Source organism: Rhinoderma darwinii, chromosome 3 (genome assembly GCF_050947455.1).
Source record: "Rhinoderma darwinii isolate aRhiDar2 chromosome 3, aRhiDar2.hap1, whole genome shotgun sequence".
In the NCBI taxonomy this organism is placed as follows: Eukaryota; Metazoa; Chordata; class Amphibia; order Anura; family Rhinodermatidae; genus Rhinoderma; species Rhinoderma darwinii.
This window is the reverse complement of record NC_134689.1, coordinates 155,077,231-155,102,809: the sequence shown is the minus strand read 5'-3', so window position 1 is coordinate 155,102,809 and position 25,579 is coordinate 155,077,231. Positions and strand designations below refer to the sequence as shown.

The 25,579-nt window shown below is 40.6% G+C and overlaps 1 protein-coding gene across 2 annotated transcripts in view; it reads left to right on the top strand.

Annotated features, from left to right (window-relative positions):
* Positions 1-12,362, top strand: part of MDM1 (Mdm1 nuclear protein) — a 46,066-nt gene extending 33,704 nt beyond the window's left edge. For both annotated transcript variants that reach the window (XM_075856922.1, XM_075856921.1), the window contains 4 exons: positions 1,353-1,480; positions 6,597-6,837; positions 7,343-7,402; positions 8,484-12,362. In XM_075856922.1, the coding sequence (XP_075713037.1) occupies positions 1,353-1,480; positions 6,597-6,837; positions 7,343-7,402; positions 8,484-8,593 (539 nt within the window). In that variant the 3' untranslated portion in view covers positions 8,594-12,362. The remainder of the gene's footprint in view (positions 1-1,352; positions 1,481-6,596; positions 6,838-7,342; positions 7,403-8,483) is intronic.
* The last annotated feature ends 13,217 nt before the right edge of the window (positions 12,363-25,579 follow it).

Genomic DNA, 25,579 nt, shown 5'->3' with positions numbered 1-25,579 from the left:
TTAATGGGTTCCGTCGGCTTTCCATCGGGCTGTCTGTGGTTTTACTGGAAACAATAGCACAACATTCTGCTCTATTGTTTCCAGTAATCTCGGCCAGATCTGCGACGGAGGCCCCTAATGGAGCCTCTAACGCAGGTGTGAACTGGCCCTTATATTTTCTATTTCATTCAGTTAATAGATGGATTTTGTATACTTTCAGTCTCTGTATATTAAATAATGCTATTTTCTTTTCCTTGTATTTCTTTCTTTTATACACTTTGATTTAGCACTGGCATGTTTGCACTATCCCACTATGTACAGACACACTTTCACTTTTAATGGGATCCAGGACCCCAGAGATCACCCTTTTACGGGATGTCCAATTGAAATGTGGTTTGCTGGAGCTCATAGTATAATGGGGCAGATTTATTAATACGGTCTTAAATGTAGACCGCTTACAATTAGATGCACCAAATTTATCACAGTGACTCATACTGGATGCTAAATTTGGCGCACGTTTAGACACTTCTTTTTACCTTTAGACCGCTTCTTGGTTAACTTAAGACCATTTTGTGTGCCAAAATTTTGGTGCAATTTGGCGCATCTTAAGCCACGGCCCTTTTCCATTAAATCACACCTCCGTTGTCGAGCTTGTCAAAAACATGTGCTCTTTTTGGCGCATTTCATTGATCAATGTGTCTAAAATTATTTGTGCCAAAAAGAAGGTGCGTTTAGGCCAGAATTCGGGTACAGCACCAATAGTAAATCTACCCCAATATGTTTTTTCTGCCATAGAATGACTCAGTGACCAGCCTAGTAGTGGCTGCCAATGGTCACCTCCTCACTGCATTTTCATTCTGCACGTTCATATCTCTCAGGTAGTAGTTTTTTCTGAAGTGAGTACTCCTGCTGTTTTGGGAAGCTGTCCAGTTAAAGGGTAACTAAACTTTCAACAAACTTCTAACAGGTCATAGTGACATGTCAGAAGTTTTGATCGGTGGGGCTCCGAGCACTGAGACCCCCACTGATCGCTAGGTTTCTGATCTGCTTTTCTCGGAAAGCCGATGTAGCGGTGTACGGACTCAATATAAAGTCTATGGGCCCCGTACACCGCAACATCGGCTTTCCAAAAAAAAGCAGATCAGAAACTAAACAGCTTAGCGTTCACTTGAGCGCTTCCGCAGCTTCGTTTTAGCGATCGTGAGAGTCTCAGTGCTCGGACCCCCTCTGATCAAAACTTCTGACCTGTCAGAAGTTTGTTGAAGGTTTAGTTACTCTTTAAGAATATTGTTTTACTAAATTGACCATTCTTTTGTCCTTGCTTCATTTCTGGAAAAGTAAACATTTTTTATACATTATTACTGTTTTCTTAGGTGGTGCTATTTTAGTATCCCCAAGTAAACAACATGACAATTCAGAACTTAAGCATAAAAGATCCCCAAAAATAGATTGTTCTCCAAGCAAAATAGTTTCTAAAGGTTTACATGAAAGATCCAAAAAGGTAAGGCAAATATTTGATCTTTTCAGAACATAATAAAGTATTTTTTTTATTTTTATGAAACTGTCAATTTTCACTATTAATATGACTGGGAAACAGAGTAGTTTGTAAGCTACAAGATGTCTCAGACTAATCTAGATAAAGCAATCCACTTTGAAAAAGGAACATTTTTGTCATGCACTAACAGGCAGCAGCAATTTGGCACCAATGGAAAAATACGAATGATTTTGGCCTTCTAAGTTTTCCATGCACAGAGGCACTCCCAGCCACCGTGCTGTGCAGGTAACTGCAGTCTGCTTCATTCACTTAAATGGGTCTGTGTTTCTGTTACCTGCAAAACGTGTGGCAAGGACGCCGATGTGCAGGGAAAACTCTTGAAGGGATCAACGCTGCAGCTTCTTCATTTTCAGGGTTTTTGTGGGTCCCAGACATCAGACCCCCCACCGATCAGAAAGGAATGGCATATCCTAGTGATATGCCATTGGTTTATAAGATGCGAATACCCCTTTAATTATCAATTATGAAATGTAAACATAGCCCATACTACTGGCAACCTGTAATTTTAATTTTTACGTAAGAATATGTATGCTTTGCAAATATGGTGCGAAAGGGCTGAAATGGGTCGCAATACTGTTAAAAAAGATTGCAATATTGTAACAGATAACATATGACCTTCTACAGTGATCCATAAGGATACAGTCACAACATGTAATCCTATGTAAAAAAAAACTTGCACAATTCTGACGCTGCGGAAATGCATTACACAGCATTTTATGTATGTGTTGCGGATTTTAGATGCGGAATGTGATCATAGACTTCAATGGTATGTGAAATTCTGCACTTCAATACTTAACACAAATACGCAGCAAATTCGCCACAAAATCTGCAAAAGTAATTTGTTTTCGAATTACTGTTGCGTATTTTGTGACCTATTTTTACGTGACCTGTGACTGCACCCTAGCAATAGGGAGACAAATACAACTTTGTTTCTGTTCTTGGAAAGTTAGTTATCGTGATTTCCTTTTGGATTTTCTTATTTCATTTGCTATAGTAACAGTCTTTTATAGTAGATGAGAAAACAGATCTTAGAGAACACGGCTGTAATAAGACCTGTCCGTTCTTTCTGAGGTCCAGGCTCCTGGGCCATGCACGGACCGTGAAAACCACGGTCGTGTGCATGGCCCCATAGAAATGAATGTGGCCGCAATTCTACTGTGGACTTTCAGGGGAATTGCGGCCGCAAAAGCACGTTCGTGTGCATGGGACCTTAATTGTTAGTGGGATCTATCCTTCAGTATTTTATAAATAATTTAGTACATGATCCAGTGATTAACCCCTTAACAACATGGTTTATTTTGGCCTTTAAGACCAAGCATTCTTTTTTGTGTTTTCATCGTCTCATTCCAGGAACCATAAGGTTTTTTTTATTTTTCCGTCGACGTATAAGGGCCTTTTTTTTGCGGTATGAATTTTTTTTTCAATGGCACTATTTTTGGATACATATAATTTATTGTCTAACATTTATCAACTTTTTTTGGGTGGGGGGGGTGGATAAACAACAGCAATTCTGCCGTTCATTTTTTTCCATTTAAAATTTATGCTATTACCTTTAGTCTATGGGTTGCGACGATACCAAATGTCTGTAGATTTTTCTATGTTTTACTACTTTTGCACAATAAAAACACTGAAAAAAAAGGGGTTTTGTGTTGTTATGGTCACGGTGATACCATAAATATATATTTTATTTTATTTTTACAAAATAAAACCTTTTTTTGTTTTATTTCTTTTTACTGTGCACTTTTTTTTTTTTTTTTTTTAATAAACTTTATTTCGCTGTGTTTAAATATTGTTTTAGACCCACTATAATCTGATTGCTAATATAATGCTCTGGAAACTCACTGACAGGCAGTAATGTTTTGGTATACTGTTAGGCCAGATTCACACGAACGAGTGCAAACAGTCATTTTTCACGTCCAAATTGCACACGTACAGGTCCCGTTTTGAAAACTGAAGAAAATAGGGCATGTTCTATTTTTCAACAGACCCTTCACACGGTCTGTTGAAAGAACGGCCCCATTGAATTACATGCTTTCGTGGGACGGCCGTTGTTTTAACGGCCGTCACACAGACGTATACTATGGTCGTCTGAATTCGGCCATAAACTGGCTGGCAGTCTATTAGGCTGTGCCTCTGGTCAAAGTATTTGCAGGTAAGTCACAGTATTTGTGGTATTAATGTTTTTTGTGTTAGGGAGAAAAATAAGATACTGACTAATGCAAGGCTGTTATTTGTGCCATGTGAGCAGCCAGGAGATTATAGGTTTTGGTCTAGTAGTAGGGCCGGTTTCACTCACATAGTTTTGACGCATTTTTTTGTGGCGTTTTTCAGGGTCAGATTTGAGTTTAAAGGCTATGTACACCTTTGAAATCGTTTTTCAGTGTGATTGGTGCAACTTTGTAAATACTTTTTTATTAGAAATAAAATTTTACTTTTTGAGATACAGCTGCTTTGTATTCTGTACACAGAGCAGCTGTATCTAGCGCTGAATCCTGTATATGTCAGGTTCGCGGGGACTGACGGTTTCAGTGTCAGCGGGTCCTGCGTGTCAGAGACCCGCTGACATCCCGAGCGGCAATCAAACACATCTAAGTTCATAACTTATATGTGATCGATTACAGATAGATCCTGTTAGAGACAGATACAGGTCTTAGCGCACAATATAGTTGTATACAGGATACAAAGCAGCTGTATCTCAAAAAGTTAAAATAATTTTTCATAAAAAGTATTTAGAAAGTTGCACCAATCACACTGATAGACATTTTTTATTAAAAAAAAGCCAAAGAATTTCAAAGGTGTACATAGACTTTAAAGTTTCTATAACATTAAAATACAAGACTTCATACATACATACATAGGGGGAGATGTATTAAGACTACATCGAGCCAGAGTAAGATACAACAAATTTATTAATAGGCACACTCCTAAATTTGTTGCATCTTTTGCTGTCCGTGCACCATTGAATACATTTGACGCCAGCCAGAAGACGTTTGCGTTGTTACATTCTCCTATAGCGTTTTGTTTTTTTGTAGCATTTTTGGGGACAGTGGTGTTTTTATCAAAACACATTTTTTTTCTGGTGTTTTCAGGAAAAATGCATGTACAAGATGACACAAAATAAAGCTTGCTTGAAACACATGTCAATTTTTATATATTTTTTAAAATGCGGGAAACAAATTGTGGAGGCGTACTACAACTTTTTAGTAAGCCTTTCCATAAGTCATTGTGACTCAACAACAGAGAGCCGGATCTTCCGTCCTCATATTACCATCACTTTGAATCAAATCATAGCCAGCCAGACTGATTTCAAATATCTTTCCTCACAGGGTGAGAATGGGAATATGAATGTACAATACACTCAAGCGCTTGCTGTCTGCATCTCTTCAGTTTTAGGCCTTCTTCCCATCACGTTTGTTCCTTATGTTTTGCGTGTTGGTTGGGAAATCTCCCGGCGTACATGCTAAACGTGTCCATAGGGCTATGTTCGCCTGACAGAGGCAAAAAAAAGTGTTCTTTTGGCCCCTGTCAGGCTAGTATGCCATAGTATACCTTTTTTTTTAGTAGGGAATAGCCTAGTCGACTACACTATTACATCCTGCGGGATCCTGCAAAAAATTATACCACACGGTTATACGTTTTGTTTTTTTTAACATGGGAGCCTATGGGTGAAGTATTTCACTATATGGCATACTTCACAGGCATATGTTTAACGCATACGTCATGGGCTTTTCAATAGCTTTTTCTGACTTATACGTTAAATGGATAACATATTAGTCTATGAGTGACGGATGCCAGGCTGTAACTAATGCCTAATAGGTGCTATAGACCATAGACTATAATAGTATCCGTTTAACAAATACGTCATGATCTTTCATGTCGCTAGTTCATGATGTATCCATCTAGTGGATTTCATTACAGTCTATGGTGACAAATTCCACAATTAGGAATCCGTCACAGCTTACATTTAAAGAGGCTCTGTCACCACATTATAAGTGGCCTATATTGTACATGATATGATCGGCACTGTAATGTAGATTACAGCAGTGTTTTTTATCTAGAAAAACGATCATTTTTGACAGAGTTATGACCTATTATAGCTTTATGCTAATGAGTTTCTTAATGAACAACTGGGCGTGTTTTACTTTTTGGCCAAGTGGCCGTTGTACAGCGGAGTGTATGACGCTGACCAATCAGTGACCAATCAGCGTCATACACTTCTCCCCATTCATTTACACAGCACATAGCGATATAGCTATATCGCTATGTGCAGACACATAAACACACTATAACATTACTGCAGTGTCCTGACAATGAATATACATTACCTCCAGCCAGGACGTGATGTTTATTCAGAATCCTGACACTTTGCTAATACAATCCCGACACTACAGCACAGCAAGCGTAATCTCGCGAGATTACGCTGTAAACTGTCATTTCAAACGAGATTACGCTTCCTGTGCTGTAGTGTCGGGATTGTGTTAGCGAAGTGTCAGAATTGTGAATACACATCACGTCCTGGCTGGAGGTAATGTATATTCATTGTAAGGACACTGCAGTAACGTTATAGTGTGTTTATGTAGCTGCACATAGCGATATAGCTATATCGCTAGTGCTGTGTAAATGAATGGAGAGAAGTGTATGACGCTGATTGGTCACTGATTGGTCAGCGTCATACACTTCTCTCCACAACGCCCACTTGGCCAAAAAGTAAAACACGCCTAGTTGTTCATTAAGAAACTCATTAGCATAAAGCTAATATAGGCCATAACTCCGTCAAAAATGATCGGTTTTCTAAATAAAAACCACTGCTGTAATTTGCATTACAGCGCCGATCACATCATGTACAATATAGGCCACTTATAATGTGGTGACAGAGCCTCTTTAATGAATACGTCAGAAGCTTTTCCCCGCGAATACGTCAAAAGTAGGGAAATAAACGTGATGTGAATTATGCTTTTAGCTATCAATTATCTCTCCTCTACAGTGTGTATGAAATGACATGTAGAAATCTATGGGAATATGTGTTATTAATGACTGACTTCATTACTACCTGATGTTTCAGGAGGAGGAGGAACAGTCTGTAAAATCTCCCCTTGTTGCTGGTCTGAGAACTGTTGATCCATTGCCATTGAGAGAGGATCCATGGCCATGTCCACTTATTTCCAGTAAAACTTCTCCAGCAACTTTATCATATCCAGTCAACAAGCCTATGGAGAAACCTTCTGTACCACCATTGTCTCAGCGGTGGAATCCAACATGTCGAATACATGGATCATTGCGAGATCCTGAGTTTCAGCATAATGGTAAGATTAAAGAAATCATGTGACTAACCATTTTACGCCTTTACCTAAAATAAATAAGAGAAATCAAAGCAAGCATTCTGTCACTTTGTCCACAGGATATAGTAAGGTTTTTTTTTCTGATTCCAATCTTCCCGTAGATTCCAGTGCACCTGCATGTAGTCATAACTTGTCATCTTTCCCATAAAATATGTGACAGTCCTCCCTTAAAATAATATGTTCTATAAAATTTTCAATGGGCTACAAGCTCTTGTAAACCACTCTGTCTGCAGTGCAAACAAGGGGTATTGAAAAGTCCCCTCTTTTCTATTTATCATGAGAAAATTCATATGGCTAAATGGAACTATTTCCATAATAACATTGTATTAGGGAATGGCACTTTATGCAATTCCCTAATGTTACGTGTACAGTGGCTAGAAGGTAGGACTACACTTAAATCGGAAAAAAATTTTTTTTCGAGTTTGATGTGGTTTTTCACTTTAACACTTGAATTCTTCTTTCTTGTCAGGAAACTTTAACAGTTCCAGCTTTTACAATGCACTTGACAATGAGGACAATAGCATTGAAGGTATGGTGTATGGTTTAAATATGTACTTATTCTCTTAGTTTACTTTTAGCCTAAATTGTGATATAAACTACAATACACATACATTAAAGGGTTTCTTCCGTCCACTGTCAGAAGTTTAAAACTGACGGTGGGAGACTGGGCTATATAAAAAGTTGAGTAACTTTGTACACACACTGCATTACTTATCTCCAACTGGTTCTGATTTGCAACCTGTATTGTACTCCAGAGCTTCATTCACAATACTGCTATAAATCAATGGAAACAGTCAACAAGATTGTTGTCAGACACAGTTAAGCTGAGCTCTTGTAATGCAGGTGAGACAGTTTGTTTTCAATGGCACCTGCAGATAATGCTGGGGGATTTCTTCTCCCTGAGGCCTGCAGAATTATGAATGAAACTCTGACCTATAATACAGTACCTCCTGACCAGTACAAGATAAGTTATGCATCGTATTTAACTGTACTGTAAGGCCACATGCACCTCTATAGGTGTCCTATTATGGCTCCGTACAAAACATGAGGTTTTTAAACGGGCCAATTTTCGGTCAAACGAGCGTTCACAGAACACTCGTTCCTGATCATTGCAGTGTGCAAACAGGGCAATGAACAAGCAAATACTCGTTCATCGGCTGATCGTATCGTTTATACAGCAGAAAATATTATTGTTGTCGGCAGCACATCTCCCTGTGTAATCATGGAGACATTCTGCTGGCATGAGAGAAATGTATGAGGACGAGCGATCATAGTAACGAGTGCTTGTCTCCATACATTACGGACCATAGCTCCCTGTGAAAGGAGCAAATTAGCGCCGATCAACGAGCTATTTCGTTGATTGGCGCTCGTTGTTACGTCCAAAATGGGCCAGTGTAAAAGGACCGTAAGTCCATACATCTGGAGCAGCAACCTCCTAGTATTGTAAATAGCTTCCATCTACACACTCCAGTTGTTCACTACCTAGTAGCACAATCTTCACAAGTGACAGGAAACTACTAACCATAAAGTGCACTGTACTTACTGCTTTTTTTTAATACTTTTCAATATTTGACTCTTAACAGCAAATTATTATTTATTTTTTTCCCCAGATGATCGACTTTCACAAATATCTGCTAGATCAGCAGCTTCAAGTTCTCTGGCATCTCAAGTTTTAGAGCGTGCACAGAAAAGAAAAGAGTACTTTTGGGGAAAGAAATGACAAACCAATAGAGCTGCTGTATGCTGTATACATATTTTATAATAGCAATCATGAGACAGATTTGAAAAATGTGTGCTAATGTTTTCTGTATTTTAATGTTTTTTTTAAAAGAAATTCAATATATATTTTTACATTTCGATCCATAGTCCTGAACTGAAATTATGATCACAAATGTTATGGTTCTCTTTGGATAAACGTTTTAATTTTGACAAATGTACTGACTTTTGTGTAGGAAAGTTTAAGTAACAGTGAACTCTATGAGAATATTCCCAACTCCTTGTGAATTAAGGCATCTCATACTTTTTTAGTCAGGGAGGATTTTACAACCTTGGCATACTTTCCTAAAAAAAATATTCACATTTAAACTTCACTTACAAATATAAAAGTTCTTTAACCCCTAGGCGCACCACGACGCAACTGTACGTCCATGTGGCCAGTGTCTTAGCGCACGGAGACGTACAGTTACTGCGCAGTTCCCAATGCACACTGTCGGCGACAGTGTGAACCGGGAGGCCAGCTGTCCCTGACAGCTGACACACCACTGTATGCCGATCAGCGGCTTATTTCCCCTGATTTTGGCAATTGACCCCTTAATTGCGGTGATCGATTGCAATCACCGCATTTTAGGGGTTTCTAGCACATCGGCAGACCTCACAATGAAATCGTGAGGTTTGCAGATGGCTATCGTGGCGACTGGAGGCCAAGTAATGGCCCCCGTGTAAGCCATGTACGGAAGCCTATCAGGACCAGCCCCCTGATAGACTTCCTGTCAGAGTGACAGGACGTCACTGCCGTTCGTGATGCACACTGTTGTTGCCCTGACAGCTGACGCTTAGCTGTTGCTGATCAGCGGCTTATTGCCGCTGATTTCGGCAATTAACCTGTTAAATGCGGAGCTCGATTGTGATCTCTGCATGTAGGGGGTTTGTAGCACATCAGCAGCCCCCATGCAATTGTGGGGGCTGCTGATGCTTGTGATGGCAACTGGGGGCCAGACAACAGCCTCCGGGTCTGCCATGTATGCAAGCCTATGAGGATCAGCCTCTGGCTGGTCCTCGTAGACTAACTGTCAGAGTGACTGTGACGTCTAGGTAGTGTAATGTATTCTAGCAGCGATCAGAGCTGCAGGTAAAAAAAGAAAGTGTAGAAAGTAAAGAAAAAAGTGAAAAAATAAGTTAATAAAAATGTTTTACAAAAGTGTAAAAATAAAAGATTTTTTGTTCCTATAATAAGTTTCTTATTATAGGGATATAATGAAACCGTTAAAAAACAGTACACATATTTGGTATCACCGCATTCGTAACGACCCAATCTATAAAACTATAATGTTATTTTTACCGCACAGTGAACGCAGCAAAAAAAACAAACTAAAAACAATGCCAGAATCACTATTTTTTGGTCACCACCCCTCCCAAAATATAGAATAAAAAGTGATCAAAAAGTCGCATGTACCCGAAAATAGTACCAATAAAAACTACAGCCCGTCCCACAAAAACAAGCCCTTACACAGCTTATTTGACTGAAAAATAAAAAAGTTACGCCTCTCAGAATATGGTGACACAGAAAATAAATTATTTTATAAAGAAGTGATTTTATTGTGCAACTGCTGCAAAACATAAAAAAACTATATACATATGGTATCGCCGTAATCGTACCGACCCGCAGAATAAAGTAAAATTGTCATTTATATTATGAACGCCGTAAGAAATAAAGAATTTAAAAACGCCAAAATCACAGTTTTTTGGTCACCAAAGCTCTAAATAAAATGTAATAAAAAGTTGTAAGTACCAAAAAATTGTACCAATAAAAACTACAGCTCATCCTGCCAAAAATAAGACCTCACACTGCTCAATCCATGGAAAAATAAAAAAGTTATGGCGTTTGGAAGGCGTGGAGTGAAAAACTAAAATGGAAAAGCAAAATAGGATCAGTCCTGCAAAGGTTAATTAATTTCTATAAAAATTTTTATTATTACCACATGTGGGGTATTGTTATACTCGGGAGAGATTGCGTTACAAATTTAGGGCGACTTTTTCTCCTTTATCCCTTGTGAAAATTAAAAAATGAAAAATTTTAGTGGACAAAAATGTATATATTCATTTTCACGGCCTAATTCTACTAAATTCTACAAAAAAACCTGTGTGGTATAAATGCTTACTATACCCCTAGATAAATTACTTGAGGGGTGTAGTTTCCAAAATGTGGTCACCTTTGGGGAGTTTCCACTGTTTTGGCACCACTCCAGCCAACGCTTGCATTGTGCATGGTGATCTTAGGCTTATGTGCAGCTGCTCAACCATGGAAATCCTTTTCATGAAGCTACCGACGGAATCCTTTTGATGATGTTACTTCCGGAGGCAGTTTAGGACTCTCATGTGTGATGCAACATAGAATAGACCCCTTTGTGGCTGAGCTGTTGTTAATCCTAAATCATAAAGATAAGCAGTATACAAAAGGCACTCAACCTTGTTCTTATGAAAAACAAATCCTGTATTAAACACGGAAGACCAAACCGTTAAAACACAATTAGAAACCTTAAAAAACTGGGAAATCCCAAATATATATGTTGGCAAATATATATGCACAATAAATACTGGTATAAAAAAAATATATAACTGAATCGTGCACTGAATAGAAATTAAGGTGAATAACAAAACAATATTTTGTGTAATATGTATTCATAAAGTAGATAGTGTTAACACTACAGACTTACAACTAGTCTGTAGTGTTCTCTTCGACACTTCACAATAATAGCACTTCTAACAGATAAGAAATTTGACAAACTGACTTGCGACAATGGTGACACCCTATGACAGTGCCACATTTAATGTCACTGAGCTCTTCAGTATGGCCCATACTACTAGCAATGTTTTTATATGGAGATTGCATGGCTGTGTGCTTGATTTTATGCACCTGTTTGCAATGGGTGCGACTAAAACACCTGAACTCAATAATTAGGAGGGTGGTCCACATACTTTTGGTTATATAGTTTACATGTGATATGTGTCTTATATATTTGTATTCTTCATTATGATCTTTTTAATTTATAATTCTATTGGGTATTTCTCGGTATGTGAAGTAGTGCTAGCTCTTACATGGTCATTTTTGGAAAAAAACATCACCTGAGATGTGACAGTTGCATTGATCTAGCCATTTACTGGATGCATTTCCTGTAAAAATCGACTTGCTCCTAGAACGCAGGAATGCTCAGTTTCCTGTGGAAACCATAGCTGCCCACAAAGCCATAATGACACAAATGGAAAAATAAATAAATGAATGTGGTCACTGATAAGAAAATGTGGAACTGCTGATTGTACACTTCTTCTCATCACAAAGACAGGAATTTTTGAAACGGGATGTTGTAGCTTTAATTATCTAGATTTCACGTACCCTGTAAACCAAATTGTGTTACCATTTTAAAATAAACTTGAATATATTGTTTTTTTTTTTAATCAGATAATTTTTATTAGTTGAAGTTTTCAAAATCAATCAAAACATAGACACATTTCAATAAACCCCATAACCCCCCTACCCCCTGTCTTGTTCCAGGCATAATTGTACAATGCATATTCAACAACCGTACAATATCATAGGTGGCTACCATGCAGGGTAGGGAGTCAAAGGCTACTAATACAGAATCAAAGATAAACACATAACATGAATACGGTCATATTTCAATATGAAGCATATTAGGATACAAACTTGAATATATAGTACTCCGTTTGCGTTTATACCATAGCTCTACTGATGTTTATGTCTTTGTGAAGTTTTAAGTATTAAATTTTTTTTATTGTTTATTTGTATTCATTAAAATATAAAATGCATTCTTTATAATATTTAGGTGTGATTATTTTATGGACCAAATCATTTATTTGAAAATTAAAGGCTATGTACACCTTTGAAAGGTTTTTTTTATTTATTAAATTAAAGTTTTAGGAGTTCTTATAAAACTTTTAAATTGACTTTTAGTAATTTTTTTGTTTTATGTTTTAAGATACAGGTTCTATGTATCCTGTATACATTGAAGCTGTATCTTTCTTTAAAATACAATTCTGTCAGTTCAGTTGAACGGACTGCTCGGCTGACAGCTGGTCCCGGGATTCTCTGACACACAGGATCCAGCTAATAACGATCATATGTAAGTTATGAACTTTTATGTGACTGTTATAAGCTGGATCCTGTGTGTCAGAGACATGCAGGAACAATTTCCTGCCAAGCCGTCAGTTCAGCTGAACCGGTGGACTCGGTTAAAACAGAACGATACAGCTTCTATGTAGACTGGATACAGGATTTAACTTTAAGCTCCCTTTTACAGTGAATATATGTATATAATTTAATGGTTAATATGGTTGAAAAAAGACATTTGTTAATAGGATGGAACAATTGGAGGGAATAGTAATGTTAATGACATGAACGAGAGTGGAGAAAAAAGTCGAAAGGGAGTGCCCCTTTGTTTGTTGAGATGACCTGTGAGTGAACAGCTGTTTAGTTCTTGTTTTGTATTGGCCATTTGTATGTTTGAACAAATTTTATCATGTAAAAAATCCCCTTAGGCCTGGTTTACAACTGAGTTGGTGTTTCCGTTGTTCTGCTCCGCCAGAGGAGCAGAAGAACAACAATTTTGGAAGCTGGTTATACCCGAAAAAATAGCACCGCATGGTGGTATTTTCTGACGGATCTGTGATGGGGGCCCCTAATGGAGCTTCTCAGGCAGATGTGAACAAGCCCTTCTTCTCAACTTCAGGGCATCCTTTTTATGTTAGTTCCCAGAACGGAAGTGCATATTCTAGATGAGACCGCACTAGTGCTTAGTTGTTTGTTTTTCAGCCCTATTTCATCCAGGATTAAATGTTGTTAAAAATATATTGTTTTCATTAATGCTTTTGTAATGTGTAAAGTTGGAGAAATACAGATGATAAAAAAAATAGAACAAATATGCACATGTGAACTATGCAAACACGGAACAGTTAAAGAGGATCTGTCACCTCTCCTGACATGTCTATTTTATTACATACTTGTATTCCCCATGAAATAACAATTCCAAGAATTTACAACTTAGGGTTTGTTCACACGGCTATTTTCGGCCGTTTTTCATAGATTATATAGAAAAACCGCTCCAAAAACGGACATTAAAAACGCTGCCAAAAACGCGACTTTGAATAAAAAATTCCCTTGAAAGCAGCTCCGTATTTTCAGACGGTTTTAATTTTGTGTGTGCACATACCCTAAGTGTTACCATTTCCCTTGTCAAAGGGGCATGTCCCTGCACCCTCTGACTCTGTCAGCACTGTTGGGACTTTGTTAGTCTATGTAGCGACACATCCCAAACTAGTAAGGCCTGATTTACACGAGCGTGTGCGTTTTGCGCACGCAAAAAACGCTGCGTTTTGCGTGCGCAAAATGCACTTAACAGCTGCGTGTGTCATCAGTATATGATGCGCGGCTGCGTGATTTTCGCGCAGCCGTCATCATTATGACACTCCGTTTTGGATGTTTGTAAACAGAAAAGTACCACGTTTACATTCAGAGTTTGACAGCAGTTGCGCGAATCACGCAGTTCGCACGGAAGTGCTTCCGTGCGACCTGCGTGGTTTTCACCCACCCATTGACTTCAATGGGTGCGTGATGCGCGAAAAACGCTGAAATATATAACATGTCGTGAGTTTTAGGCAGCGCACTCACGCTGTGCAAAACCCACGGACTGTCTGCACTGCCCCATAGAGTAATATAGGTGCGTACGAAACGCGTGAAAAGCACGCGCGTCGCATGCGTGTATATTACGCTCGTGTAAATGATGCCTAACACTCAGTTGTCAATTCATTCATTCATTTCTAGGAGGAATAAGGGCCTGTTCACATCAGCGTTGTCTTTCCTTTGAGGGGTTCTGTCAGGCGCTAACAGGAACGTAGAGTACTAAGAAAAGATGCTCTAGAAATGTTATTTCATCAGAAAGACAATTATTTACTAAAACATACATGTCAGGAGAGGTAACAGGTCCTTGTTAAATTCAACCCATTGACTTCTATGTTGCGCATTAAAATACAGCATGCACATAACAAAAACATGCAGATAAAAAACCGCAAATGTGAATAAAACCATTTTTGTATTGGCAGTGTTTTTTAAATAAATAAAACGTTACGCATAAAGATCCATAATACGCAATGTTACTAAGCCCTTAGTAGCAGCTGATTGACATTCCATGCTGTTATTTAGTCTATGATCTACCAGTACTCCCAGATCCTTTTCTACTACTTTTCTCACAGTTTTACTCTCCCTCTGACATGTGGTGCATGCAGATATGTAATGTCCAGTTGCATAGCTATATACACTTTACATATTCTACACAGGGGGTTATTAAACTTTTTTTCTTGGGAGCCTCGCCAGCAATTGAAGTGAGAGAAAAGACTGCAATACCTGTGAATTGCTGCTAAATGCGTGTTGAACATTCAAAGTGAGCAAGAAAAAATTAAGGGAAGCAGCGCTCATACGAGTGCTGCACCCCCTTCAAAACAGCTGGGGGTCCTGGGAATGATCAGCTATTGATTGCCTATCCTGATGATAGGCCACCAATTTTTAATGAGTGGAAAACCCCTTTAATGTTCACTGTAATTATATAACAGATCTTTACATAGACATGCCCTATGTCTTAAAAGGTACCTAACTTCAGCTGACTTTTCAGGATATGCTGTCATATGTGTGTACATGAGGAATAACACTATTTCTGAACCATTATACGACTTTTATGTGCCATTATTTATCAGTTTTCCCCTCTGCAGGCTCTAACTCTAAGGCTGGGTTCACACGAGCGCGGCGTTTTTGCGCACGCAAAAACGCAGCGTTTTGTGTGCGCAAAAGCCACTTAACAGTTCCGTGTGGCAGCAGCATATGATGCACGGCTGCGTGCTTTTCGCGCAGCCGCCATCATTATGACACTCCATTTGGATGTTTGTAAACAGAAAAGCACGTGGTGCTTTTCTGTTTACATTCATCCTTTTGACAGCTGTTGCGCGAATCACTCAGTTCGCATGGAAGTGCTTCCGTGTGGCATGCGTGGTTTTCACGCCCCCATTGACTTCAATTGGTGCGTGATTCGCGAACAGCGCACAAAAAGGACATGTCGTGAGTTTTTTTTTCAGCGGACTCACGCTGAGTAAAAATCACGGACATGTTTGCACGGACGTTTTTCCCGTTCGTCTGAATAAAGCCTAAGGCTGGATTCACACAAGCATGTTCGGTCCGTAAAGGACGGAACGTATTTCGGCCGCAAGTCCCGGACCGAACACACTGCAGGGAGCCGGGCTCCTAGCATCATAGTTATGTACGACGCTAGGAGTCCCTGCCTCGCTACGGGACAGCTGTCCCGTACTGTAATCATGTTTTCAGTACGGGACAGTAGTTCCACGGAGAGACAGGGACTCCTAGCGTCGTACATAACTATGATGCTAGGAACCCGGCTCCATGCAGTGTGTTCGGTCCGGGACTTGCGGCCGAAATACGTTTCGTCCTTTACGGACCGAACATGCTCGTGTGAATCCAGCCTAATTCTAGGTTGTCTGAAAGCTAGTGAGCGAAGCCCAACTGCTATAATGTCTTCTATACACTGCGCACATAGAGAAGAGAATCCTCCTATCTCTATCACATATTTAGAAGCTGCAGCATGGAGGACATTATACAGCAGTAATGAGCAGTGTAGCGAAGAATCCAGCTCTGGTGTGCAATTTACATCTTACCAGAAGCATCTCTGTGTATTTCACTCTGCTCCTACTCCTCCCCCTGTTCTCCCTCCCCCTGTTCTCCCTCCCCCTCCATAGACATTCATGCAGCGTATTTTTGCTGAGTTACACTCTCTCTGCTCCCTCTTACTGCTCCCCTCTCCATAGAAAGTTATAGCCAGGCAGTGAAGTGACAAACCTCCACTTTCTGCAGTCCATCAATTCTGCTCTGTAACCAGGGGTCCGCCAATGCTTGACAACGGGATGGACAGCAGATTACAGGAAGAGAGACACCTAGTGGCAGTAACTTTACATAGAATTTGAATGGATAAAACAACAGAATTTTAGCAGTAAATTACAAACTTGTTTTTTTTTATCAGGTATACTATTAGATTAGCATAAGTTGTTTGAAAAGTTAGTGTCTATTTAAAGATGGGAAATTTATCACTGGGAAGCCATTGAATGGATCCTCACAACTAACTTCCTATTACTGTAGAAGGAGAGCAGTAGTGCAGCCTGGAGGAAGGGTGCTATTACTGCTGCTGACTTTGTTGTGGGGACATTGTTTAGGTAGCATTCTGACTGGGGTTGCTATAGTAAAACTATGGCTGTTAGTGTTATAAGGATAATGTTATAATGGCATTGTGGCTGGGGTTACCATAGTAAAACTGTGGCTGTAACTGCTGTGGGGGCACTGTGAATCGATCTGATATATACCATCTCTCAACAATTCTCTTCTGAAGACGCATTGTTTTTATCTTTGCAGCTCTTCCATCTGGTATAAAAATACAATAAAAATAAATAAATCATGGATTCTTGCATAGGGATCATAGTTTTTGTTAAAGATTTGCATTCTACATATCGGTTCATCTAACTTCCTTTCATGTTTCCATCTATGTTGTAAAATGTCCAAACAGTCATCAGGTGGTAGAAGTGCTAGACTGATGTTTCAATGTTAGAAATTATTCTCCTGTAACAATTGTATATCTCGTTCTCAAAACTGACATGACTCAAATGAAGAGTGATGGCAGGAAGCCGCATTTAATAACATGAAACATTTTCAGAAAGTGGGACCCTGTTTAGTAATTCGTTTTTTCCCCAACTACATGATTCAGCACAGTAGTTCAATACCTTACCAGACTGAGTATATACCTGTTCTTTCTTATTTTATAATGTAGGTGGAGGATTTGCTAATGTTTGCAGATGTTATCTCATATTGATGCTTTACTCTTAATGAAATCTATGCTTTTTTTGTTACTAAATATGAAAAATGTCAACATTTTATTTTAACGGTCATGCAATGAGCTAAACTTTAAAGTGAATCTGCAAAGCTTCCTGTTAAAAAAAATGACTATTTTGGGCTGTCTACAACATATGACTAGCGTATAAGGGTGAGGCACGATGTGGCGGATAATTTCTGCAGCAGATTTTGCAGTGAATCCGTTGCAAATCTGCAATGAATCCACGGGAAATTCTGCATGTGTTTCATGTGGATTTTGTCGCAGAGTTCGCCCTATGCATTGCAAAGGCCAGCCTCCATCAAAATTTAAAGAATACCTAGAGTGTTAAACCCCAGACCTACTCAAGTAGAGCTACCGAGAGACATAATATGTGGGCTTCTAACTTATCCTGATACTGCTGCCATTTTGCAGGCTGGTCAAGTGCAGAGAGATCTATATTATGAGTGTAACCCATACCACATATGCCTGGACGTTTCTCCATCTTGGAGAGCACAGATTTTTCCTTTTCCGTTGGCTATTTCCCTTTGGGCTAGCATCTCTAAAGGAGGACTTGGGATTGTCATGCTAAATGATCTAGCAAACGCCTGGGAGAATCTGTAAATCACACAGATGGACCTTCCTTCTTGGCTACTGTTTGCCTCCGCTGATAAATTTCTTACTCTGCTGACGATGGAACCATTTCCCTTGTCAACCTTATAACACCAGGCAAAAGGAAAATGCAGGATCCGCTGGGTGCCACGAGAATGAGAAGGACTTGAGTGAATTCTGAAAGATAATTTAATGAACGTATAATGCGTTTCAAGGTCGCTCCGACCTGAGGAAGAGCGTTGAAACGTGTTGCACGTTCATTAAATCATCTTTCAGCATTCACTCAAGTCTTTCTCATTTTGGTGGCGCCCGGTGGATCCTGTATTTTCCCTTTGCTTGGTGTTATATTGTTAAAGATCTCAGGTTTGAGGTGTGCATGCGGGGCAGAAACCACACTAATCAGGGGGGCGAGAATATTCCTACACACGCATCCAAGAGTTGTGCCTGCTGTTTTGGACAACTCTGGTGAGAGCGGCTCGGTCCGCCGATTGGATTTTCATACCCTTCTTTTTTACTGCACTATGGAGCGTTTTATGTGTTAATTTGATTATGGAAACTTGGAACACTCACTGGAAGAAAAAGTCTCCAAAACAGAAAATAAATTGCAACAGCAAGGAAGATCCATGAGACTTTGCTAGGGTTTAATGCAGTTTCCGAGTTTTTCATTTCTGTAACAACTTTTCGCCTTCTTGTCGTAAATTCGTGAGTACACCTGTTTGATGTTTTTATAAGTATATGACTTTTCTACCTTAATGGGCCTCCCGTGAAATAGTATGCTGTGCTGAAGCATACCAAAGTTTTGCCCTATTGTTCTTTATATTACATTTGATACGTGATGTTTGCTTTACTATAACGTACCCGATATATCTGTTATGTCCATGGTTGTATATTAGTGATTTGGCTATATGCCCTACATTCTAGGCCCCTTTTTTCTACCTCCCTCCCCTTACACTCCCTCTGAGATGAAGAGTCCATCCTTGGATGACTTGCTCCTCTTTGCTTATACATTAGCAATTGTATCTCATCCTTACAGTTATATAATGCACATACTATATTATATATTTTTGTGTTCTATTACTTTATGGTCTTTGTTACATTACTTTCTTATGATTTCTCTACAACCCCTTTACTCTGACCTCCCTCCCTGGCTATCCTATTTACAGCTATATATCGCCACTCTAACAGGCAGAACTACTCTGATAGCTACTCAATACTTCCTTACAGACTTATCGTGACTGTCATGTCTTTCAATGTTAAAGGGATGAACATCCTACAAAAGCACTCACAGTTACTATCCTCTGGTAAAAAATCAGGAGAGGAAATCATTTTACTGCAGGAGACTTATTTCAGGGCCTCCAATATCCCCAACCTTACTCGCTCATATTACTCCCAATGGTTTCATAGCACACATGTTTCAAAAGCGGTTAGAGGGGTTTGTATCGTAGTTAGCAAACATACTCCCTTCACGAAAACAGCAATGCAAGCGGACCTTCAAGGGAGATTGTTTTTGTAGGGGACAATTGCAAACAAACTCTTTTCCATAGCCAACCTATACGCCCCCAACACAAACTAGATACCCTGGTTATACAAGACAATGCCTCTCATATCTTATTTTGTAAACTCAGCACCTTGAAGAAAACCCTCGCTTCCTACCATCTGACAGACGCTTGGAGATTGCTACACCTTTCAGTTAGAGACTGCACCTTTTTCTTTACGCCCCACAGAACTTACCATCAACTGGATTACTTGTCAGTACATCACGATCCCTTCTTGACTGAATCTAAAGTTGGTAGCATTCCTCTTTCCAACCATGACCATGTGTCTACACAGTCAAGTCACATTATTATGACCACCAGCTAATATGCAGAGTAACCGCCGTGTGCAGCACGGACAGCAGCTAGACGGGCTGGGAGTGACTCAATAAGGTGCTGGTAGGTTGTCTCAGGTATCTGGAGCCATGCTGACTGCGGTGCATCCCACATTTGCTGGAGGGTCCATAGAGTGAACAAGACAATCAAGGTGGTCCCACAGATGCTCAGTAGGGTTCAAGTCTGATGAATTAGGGGGCCTTGGAAGTCTTGGTTGTGCTCTTCCAACCACTGTCGGACATTTCTAGCCGTGTGACATTTCGCATTGTCTTGCTGGAAGATTCCATCTGCCCTAGGGAAGACAAACAGCATTTATGGGTGGACGTCATCTGCAACGATGGATTCATACACAAATCGCCCTCCACATGGATGAATGAGAGAATGCCCAGAGAATGCCATGAAAAAATTCCCCAGACCATAAAGCTGTCACTAGCTTGTGTTCTTCCAGCAATGGTTGCAGGATGTTTGTTCTCTGATGTTTCTCATGTGACCCGCCAACGTCCATCCCTTTGATGAAGCAGAAAACGTGACTCATTCGAGAAGGCAACCCTTTGCCAATCATTGGTGGTCCAATTCTCATACTGCCATACAAAGTGAAGCTTTTTTTTTCCGATGCACCCTTGTTAGCATAGGAGCAGTGACCATCCGTCTGCTTTGGAGCCCCATACGCGGTAGGGTTTGCTGAACTGTTGTTTTAAACACACGTCTGGTAGCCCCATGGTTGATTTTCACGGTGAGCTGCTCCACTCTAGCGTATCGTTCGGCCATCGTGCACCTTCGTAGCCGACGTTCACCTCTCACATCAATGGCATGTGGTGCTCAGCAGTTTCCATGTCAGTTATTCCCAATGGTGTCATTTGTCCACTCACGATACACTTTCACCACAGCAGCACGTGAACAGTTCACAAACTGTGCTGTTTGAGAACTACTGCCACCCTTAACCTGAAAGCCAATTATCATCCCTTTTTGCAACTCTAATAAATCGCTCCTTTTACTCATGGCAACAACGAGTGATATTTGTTTAGACAGCCTATCGCACATCTTATATACCCACCAAGCCAGCCCACGACACACCCTTCATGGGCTACACGCTGCCGATGTCTAAAGTAGGAGGTGGTCAGAATAATGTGACTCGACTGTTTAATACTCCTTGCGTTTCCTCCCTGCCTAACAAAACCTGGTCATGGTTACTGAATGAAACCGTAGAGATTGGGCCCTTCTTAGTAAACCGAATAAGAGACAAACTTACAGAATTTTTTCACCATAACAAAACACCTGAATTCTCCATGACAATTATCTGGGAGGCACATAAGGCATTTATTAGGGGCCAATACATAGTGATGGGTTCGGCCCAGAAAAAAAAAATACTCCACGCTTCATAACTAACTTCTGTTACAAATCTCAACCCTAGAACAAGCACAAATGCACCAAAGCAGAATAGAACCTCCACGATTTTATTGCATTGCGGAATAAGCTCAAAAATCATCTCAATGTGCCATCGGCCAAATCCCATCAACATCTTAAGTTCAAATATTCGATGCACAGGGATAGAGATTCCAAAATAATGTCTTCCCCAATACAGGTAAAAAAATAAAGGTCTTACATCCACAATATCAATAGCACAGATGGTAAGACTGCCACTGTGACAGAGGCAATATCTAATGAGTTCACAAAGTTTTATTACTCTTTCTTTCAACTTGCAGCACCACAATGATCAACAATGAAGCGATTTGTTCTTTCTTATCTTTTATTGCTCAAACCGGACAAACTTTACTCTTAGCCCCATTTACAGTAAAATAAATGGAGGGCATATTTAGCTCCATACAAAACAGGAAAAATTCCAGTCTAATGGGCTCACGTAACTCACTTATCTTCACAAGCTTTAGAAGCAGGGCCGATTCTAGCTTTTCTGCTGCCTGAGGCGAAAATTTAAATGGTGCCCCCCAGATATTGATTGACATCCCTATGGCTGTTCTACATCCCTAGCAGCCCACAACAACAAAGAATAATACCACCCATTATCTCGCTGCAGATTATACAGTGACTAGTGACTAGAGGCAGAATAAACCTTTACAGTAAGTGACTCACAGGTGACATCTTCTCAGATTCTAGTTGTTCTTTTTCTCTTTTCCGGTCCAGACCTCTATGATGACTTCTCCCCGCCATGGCCCATTTCTGCAGTTTTCCACTCAGATGTCTTCAGCTTCTCATTTTCCAAACATTTATGCACCTATAAACGAAGATACAATTCTCATGGAGCCAGACACAACACCCCTAAATATAATAGCACCATACACTGCACCTCTAATTCTAATAGAACCATACACTGTATCCCTGTTTATAATAGCACCATACACTGGGTTACACACACACAAACAAACAAACAAACAAACAAACAAAAAAACACAGTGCCCCTTGTAGATAGTGCCCCCTGTATATAAAGCCCCCTGTAGACAGTGCCCCATAGAGCCCCCTGTAGACAGTGTCACACATAGAGCCCCCTGTAGGCAGTGCCCAACATACAGCCCCCTGTAGACAGTGCCCAACATAGAACCCCCTGTATACAGTGCCCCACATAGAGCCCCCTGTAGACAGTGCCCCACATAGATCCCCCTGTATACAGTGCCCCATATACATAGTGCCCCATAGAGCCACCTGCAGATACTGCCCCCATGGAGCCCCTGTAGATAGTGCCCCTGTAGATAGTGCCCTACATAGATACCCCTGTAGATAGTAACCCCATGTAGATAGTGCCCCACATACAGCCCCCTGTATATAGTGCCCCACATATGCCCCCCATAGATAGTGCCCCACATATGGCCACCCCTGTAGATAGTGCTCCACATATAGCTCCCACATATATCCCTCCCTGTAGATAGTGCTCCACATATAGCCCCCACCCCCTGTCGATAGTGCTCCACATATAGCCCGCATACAGCTCCCCTGTAGAAAATGCGCCACATATAGCTCCCACATACAGCCCGCCTGTAGATAGTGTTCCATATATAGCCCCCACCCCCTGTAGATAATGCTCCACATATAGCCCCCACATACAGCCCCCTCTGTAGATAATGCTCCACGTATAGCCCCCACATACAACCTTTGCTTTCCCATCTTCTATCTATATGGTACACCACTTGCAAAGATTGGGATCAATGGGACACTCTACCTGACATTTCGCATTAACAACGGAATGTGACAAGGATGCCCATTTTCTCCTGCCCAGTTCGTCATGGTTATAGAAACCCTTATAAAAAAAATTGGCAGGATACGAGATACTAGGCCTCAAAATTGCATTGTTCACCAACAAGACAGTTGCTTTTGCGGATGACCCACTCATCTTTCTTACTAACCCTATACAGGTGCTCTCAAAACTACTCTCGGTCTTTTATCAGTTTAGTCGGGTCGCAGATTTTAAAATAAATTATAACAAGTTGGAAGATATTAACGTTTTGTAATGAATGGCAGGTATGTGGACCCACTGGGCCACTCCGCCGTAACAGAGCAACTGCTGATCAACAAAGTCTATGGCAGTTAGTAAGGTGAAAGTACATGGATAGTCAGAGGTGGGCTTATGTCCGACAATCAGAGTAAGCAGGCTTGTGCAGGATATTGGAACTTGGCTAGGACACCAGACAGGAGCAGGACAGTCGTCTCATTACTGGACTTGGCTGGGACATCGGACAGGAGTAGTGAAATCGTCTCAGACACTGGACTTGACTAGGGCAACGGAAACAGATTGTGAGGTCGTCACAGACACTTGACTTGGCACGATAACTGGAAACAGATACCGGATACAGGATGCAGGATAATGGGATACAGCTAAGGAACCATTTGGGAAGACACAACATTGCTCAGGCAAAGAGGGAGTGGGCAGAGTTCCTTTTAATGTCCCAGGTGTGCTGGGATAGGTTGGGGAGAAGTTCATGCTGCGCGCGCTGGCCCTTTAAGAGCGGAGGCGAAGCACACGCGCATCCTTTGGGCAACAGCCGAGAAGAAGAGCAGTGCGCACCGACGTCTCTGGGGGAGGAGACGCCGGCAAGGCTTCAGTGTCCTGTGGTCAAGGCTGCCGGTGAGTGGGGAATGCCGGCGGTCAGTGACCTCAGGCATTACACATTTTATTCCTTGATCACGTTATATGACGACTTAAACTATTCACTCTTTCTATGGCAGACTGAGGCCATGTAGTACTTTCATCACACCAAACCCGGCTTCCCTGTACAAAAATATTTATATCCATTCATTTCTAAAGTTCAAGTTCTTCTGCCTTGAATTCAGATCCCGTTTGTCTCGTGGCTGAGCAGAAAAAATTACATGTGTTACCCGAAATTTTATATCTAATACAGACAGTACCGATTCATATACCAGCGGCTTTCTTTACTAAAACTAAACGTCTTTTTACTTTTGGTGAGGTAGATGACCTCGTATTGCCTATCAACAGCTTAAACTAAAGAAAGCAACTGGAGGATTTTCATTTTCTGATCTCTCAGGAGATGGTTGCACCTGGTGTCCCCTTATTCCACTCCCCCTCTACCTCAAATTGAAATAGAATTACAGCTTCTAAAACTTATAGCACGCTGGAAGCCCAATGTACCAATTTCTACTTCTTCTTTTACGAGCTCACTTACTAAAGGTAATACAAAGACACTTCTCGTATCGAAGTTGGACGAGTACAGCTCTTCCATGCCAGTAATGCCAACGAGTTTACTTTCAGCCTTTTTGGAAAATCACTGCTCATATTTGGTCACATCCCTTCCTAATATGCCTCAAAACCCTGCTTGTACCTTTATCTCCCCCGGATTACCGTGCATTGCACCCTGACGCAAGCCCTTCTTGTACCTTCATCTCCCACGTATAACCATGCATTGCACCTTGACGCAAGTCTGCTCCCCATTCCCATTATGCATCTCTAAGACTTCTCCTTCCCCTTAGATACCACAATTGACTTGAATATCTACTGCAGTTGCCAAAACTCCTGAATTATCTCCTTTCTAGAACACACGATAACCTGCTATACTCTGAAGCCCCAATTAAACCCAAGTACCTACTGGACTGTGAAAAATTGTTACGAGCAACCTTCTTACATCAACAATTATGCAACATTCTCATGGCTTTTCACAATGTGTAAGAATCCATAAAAACTAATTTAAGCTTTCATTCGCTGGTACAGAATGCTAGAATTCCTCTTCCGATATGGAAATTCTCCTGATGATACCTGCTAGTGCTGCAAATCAGAAGTGAGCACGATCACACATACACTAAGCGGACAAAAGTATTGGGACACATACACATTACACCTATAGGAGGTTTTATGACATCCCATTCAAATCCATAGGCATTATTATGGAATGGGTCCCCCCTTTACAGCTAAAACAGCTTCCACTATTCTGGGAAGGCTTTCTACAAGATTTTTGGAATGTGTCTGTGGGAATTTTTTCCCATTCATTCAGAAGAGCACTTGTGAGGTCAGACACTGATGTTCGACAAGAGGGTCTTGCTCGCAATCTCTGTTCTGGTTTATTACAAAGGTGTTCAACGGGGCGTAGGTCAGGGCTCTGTGGGGCCCAGTTAAGTTCT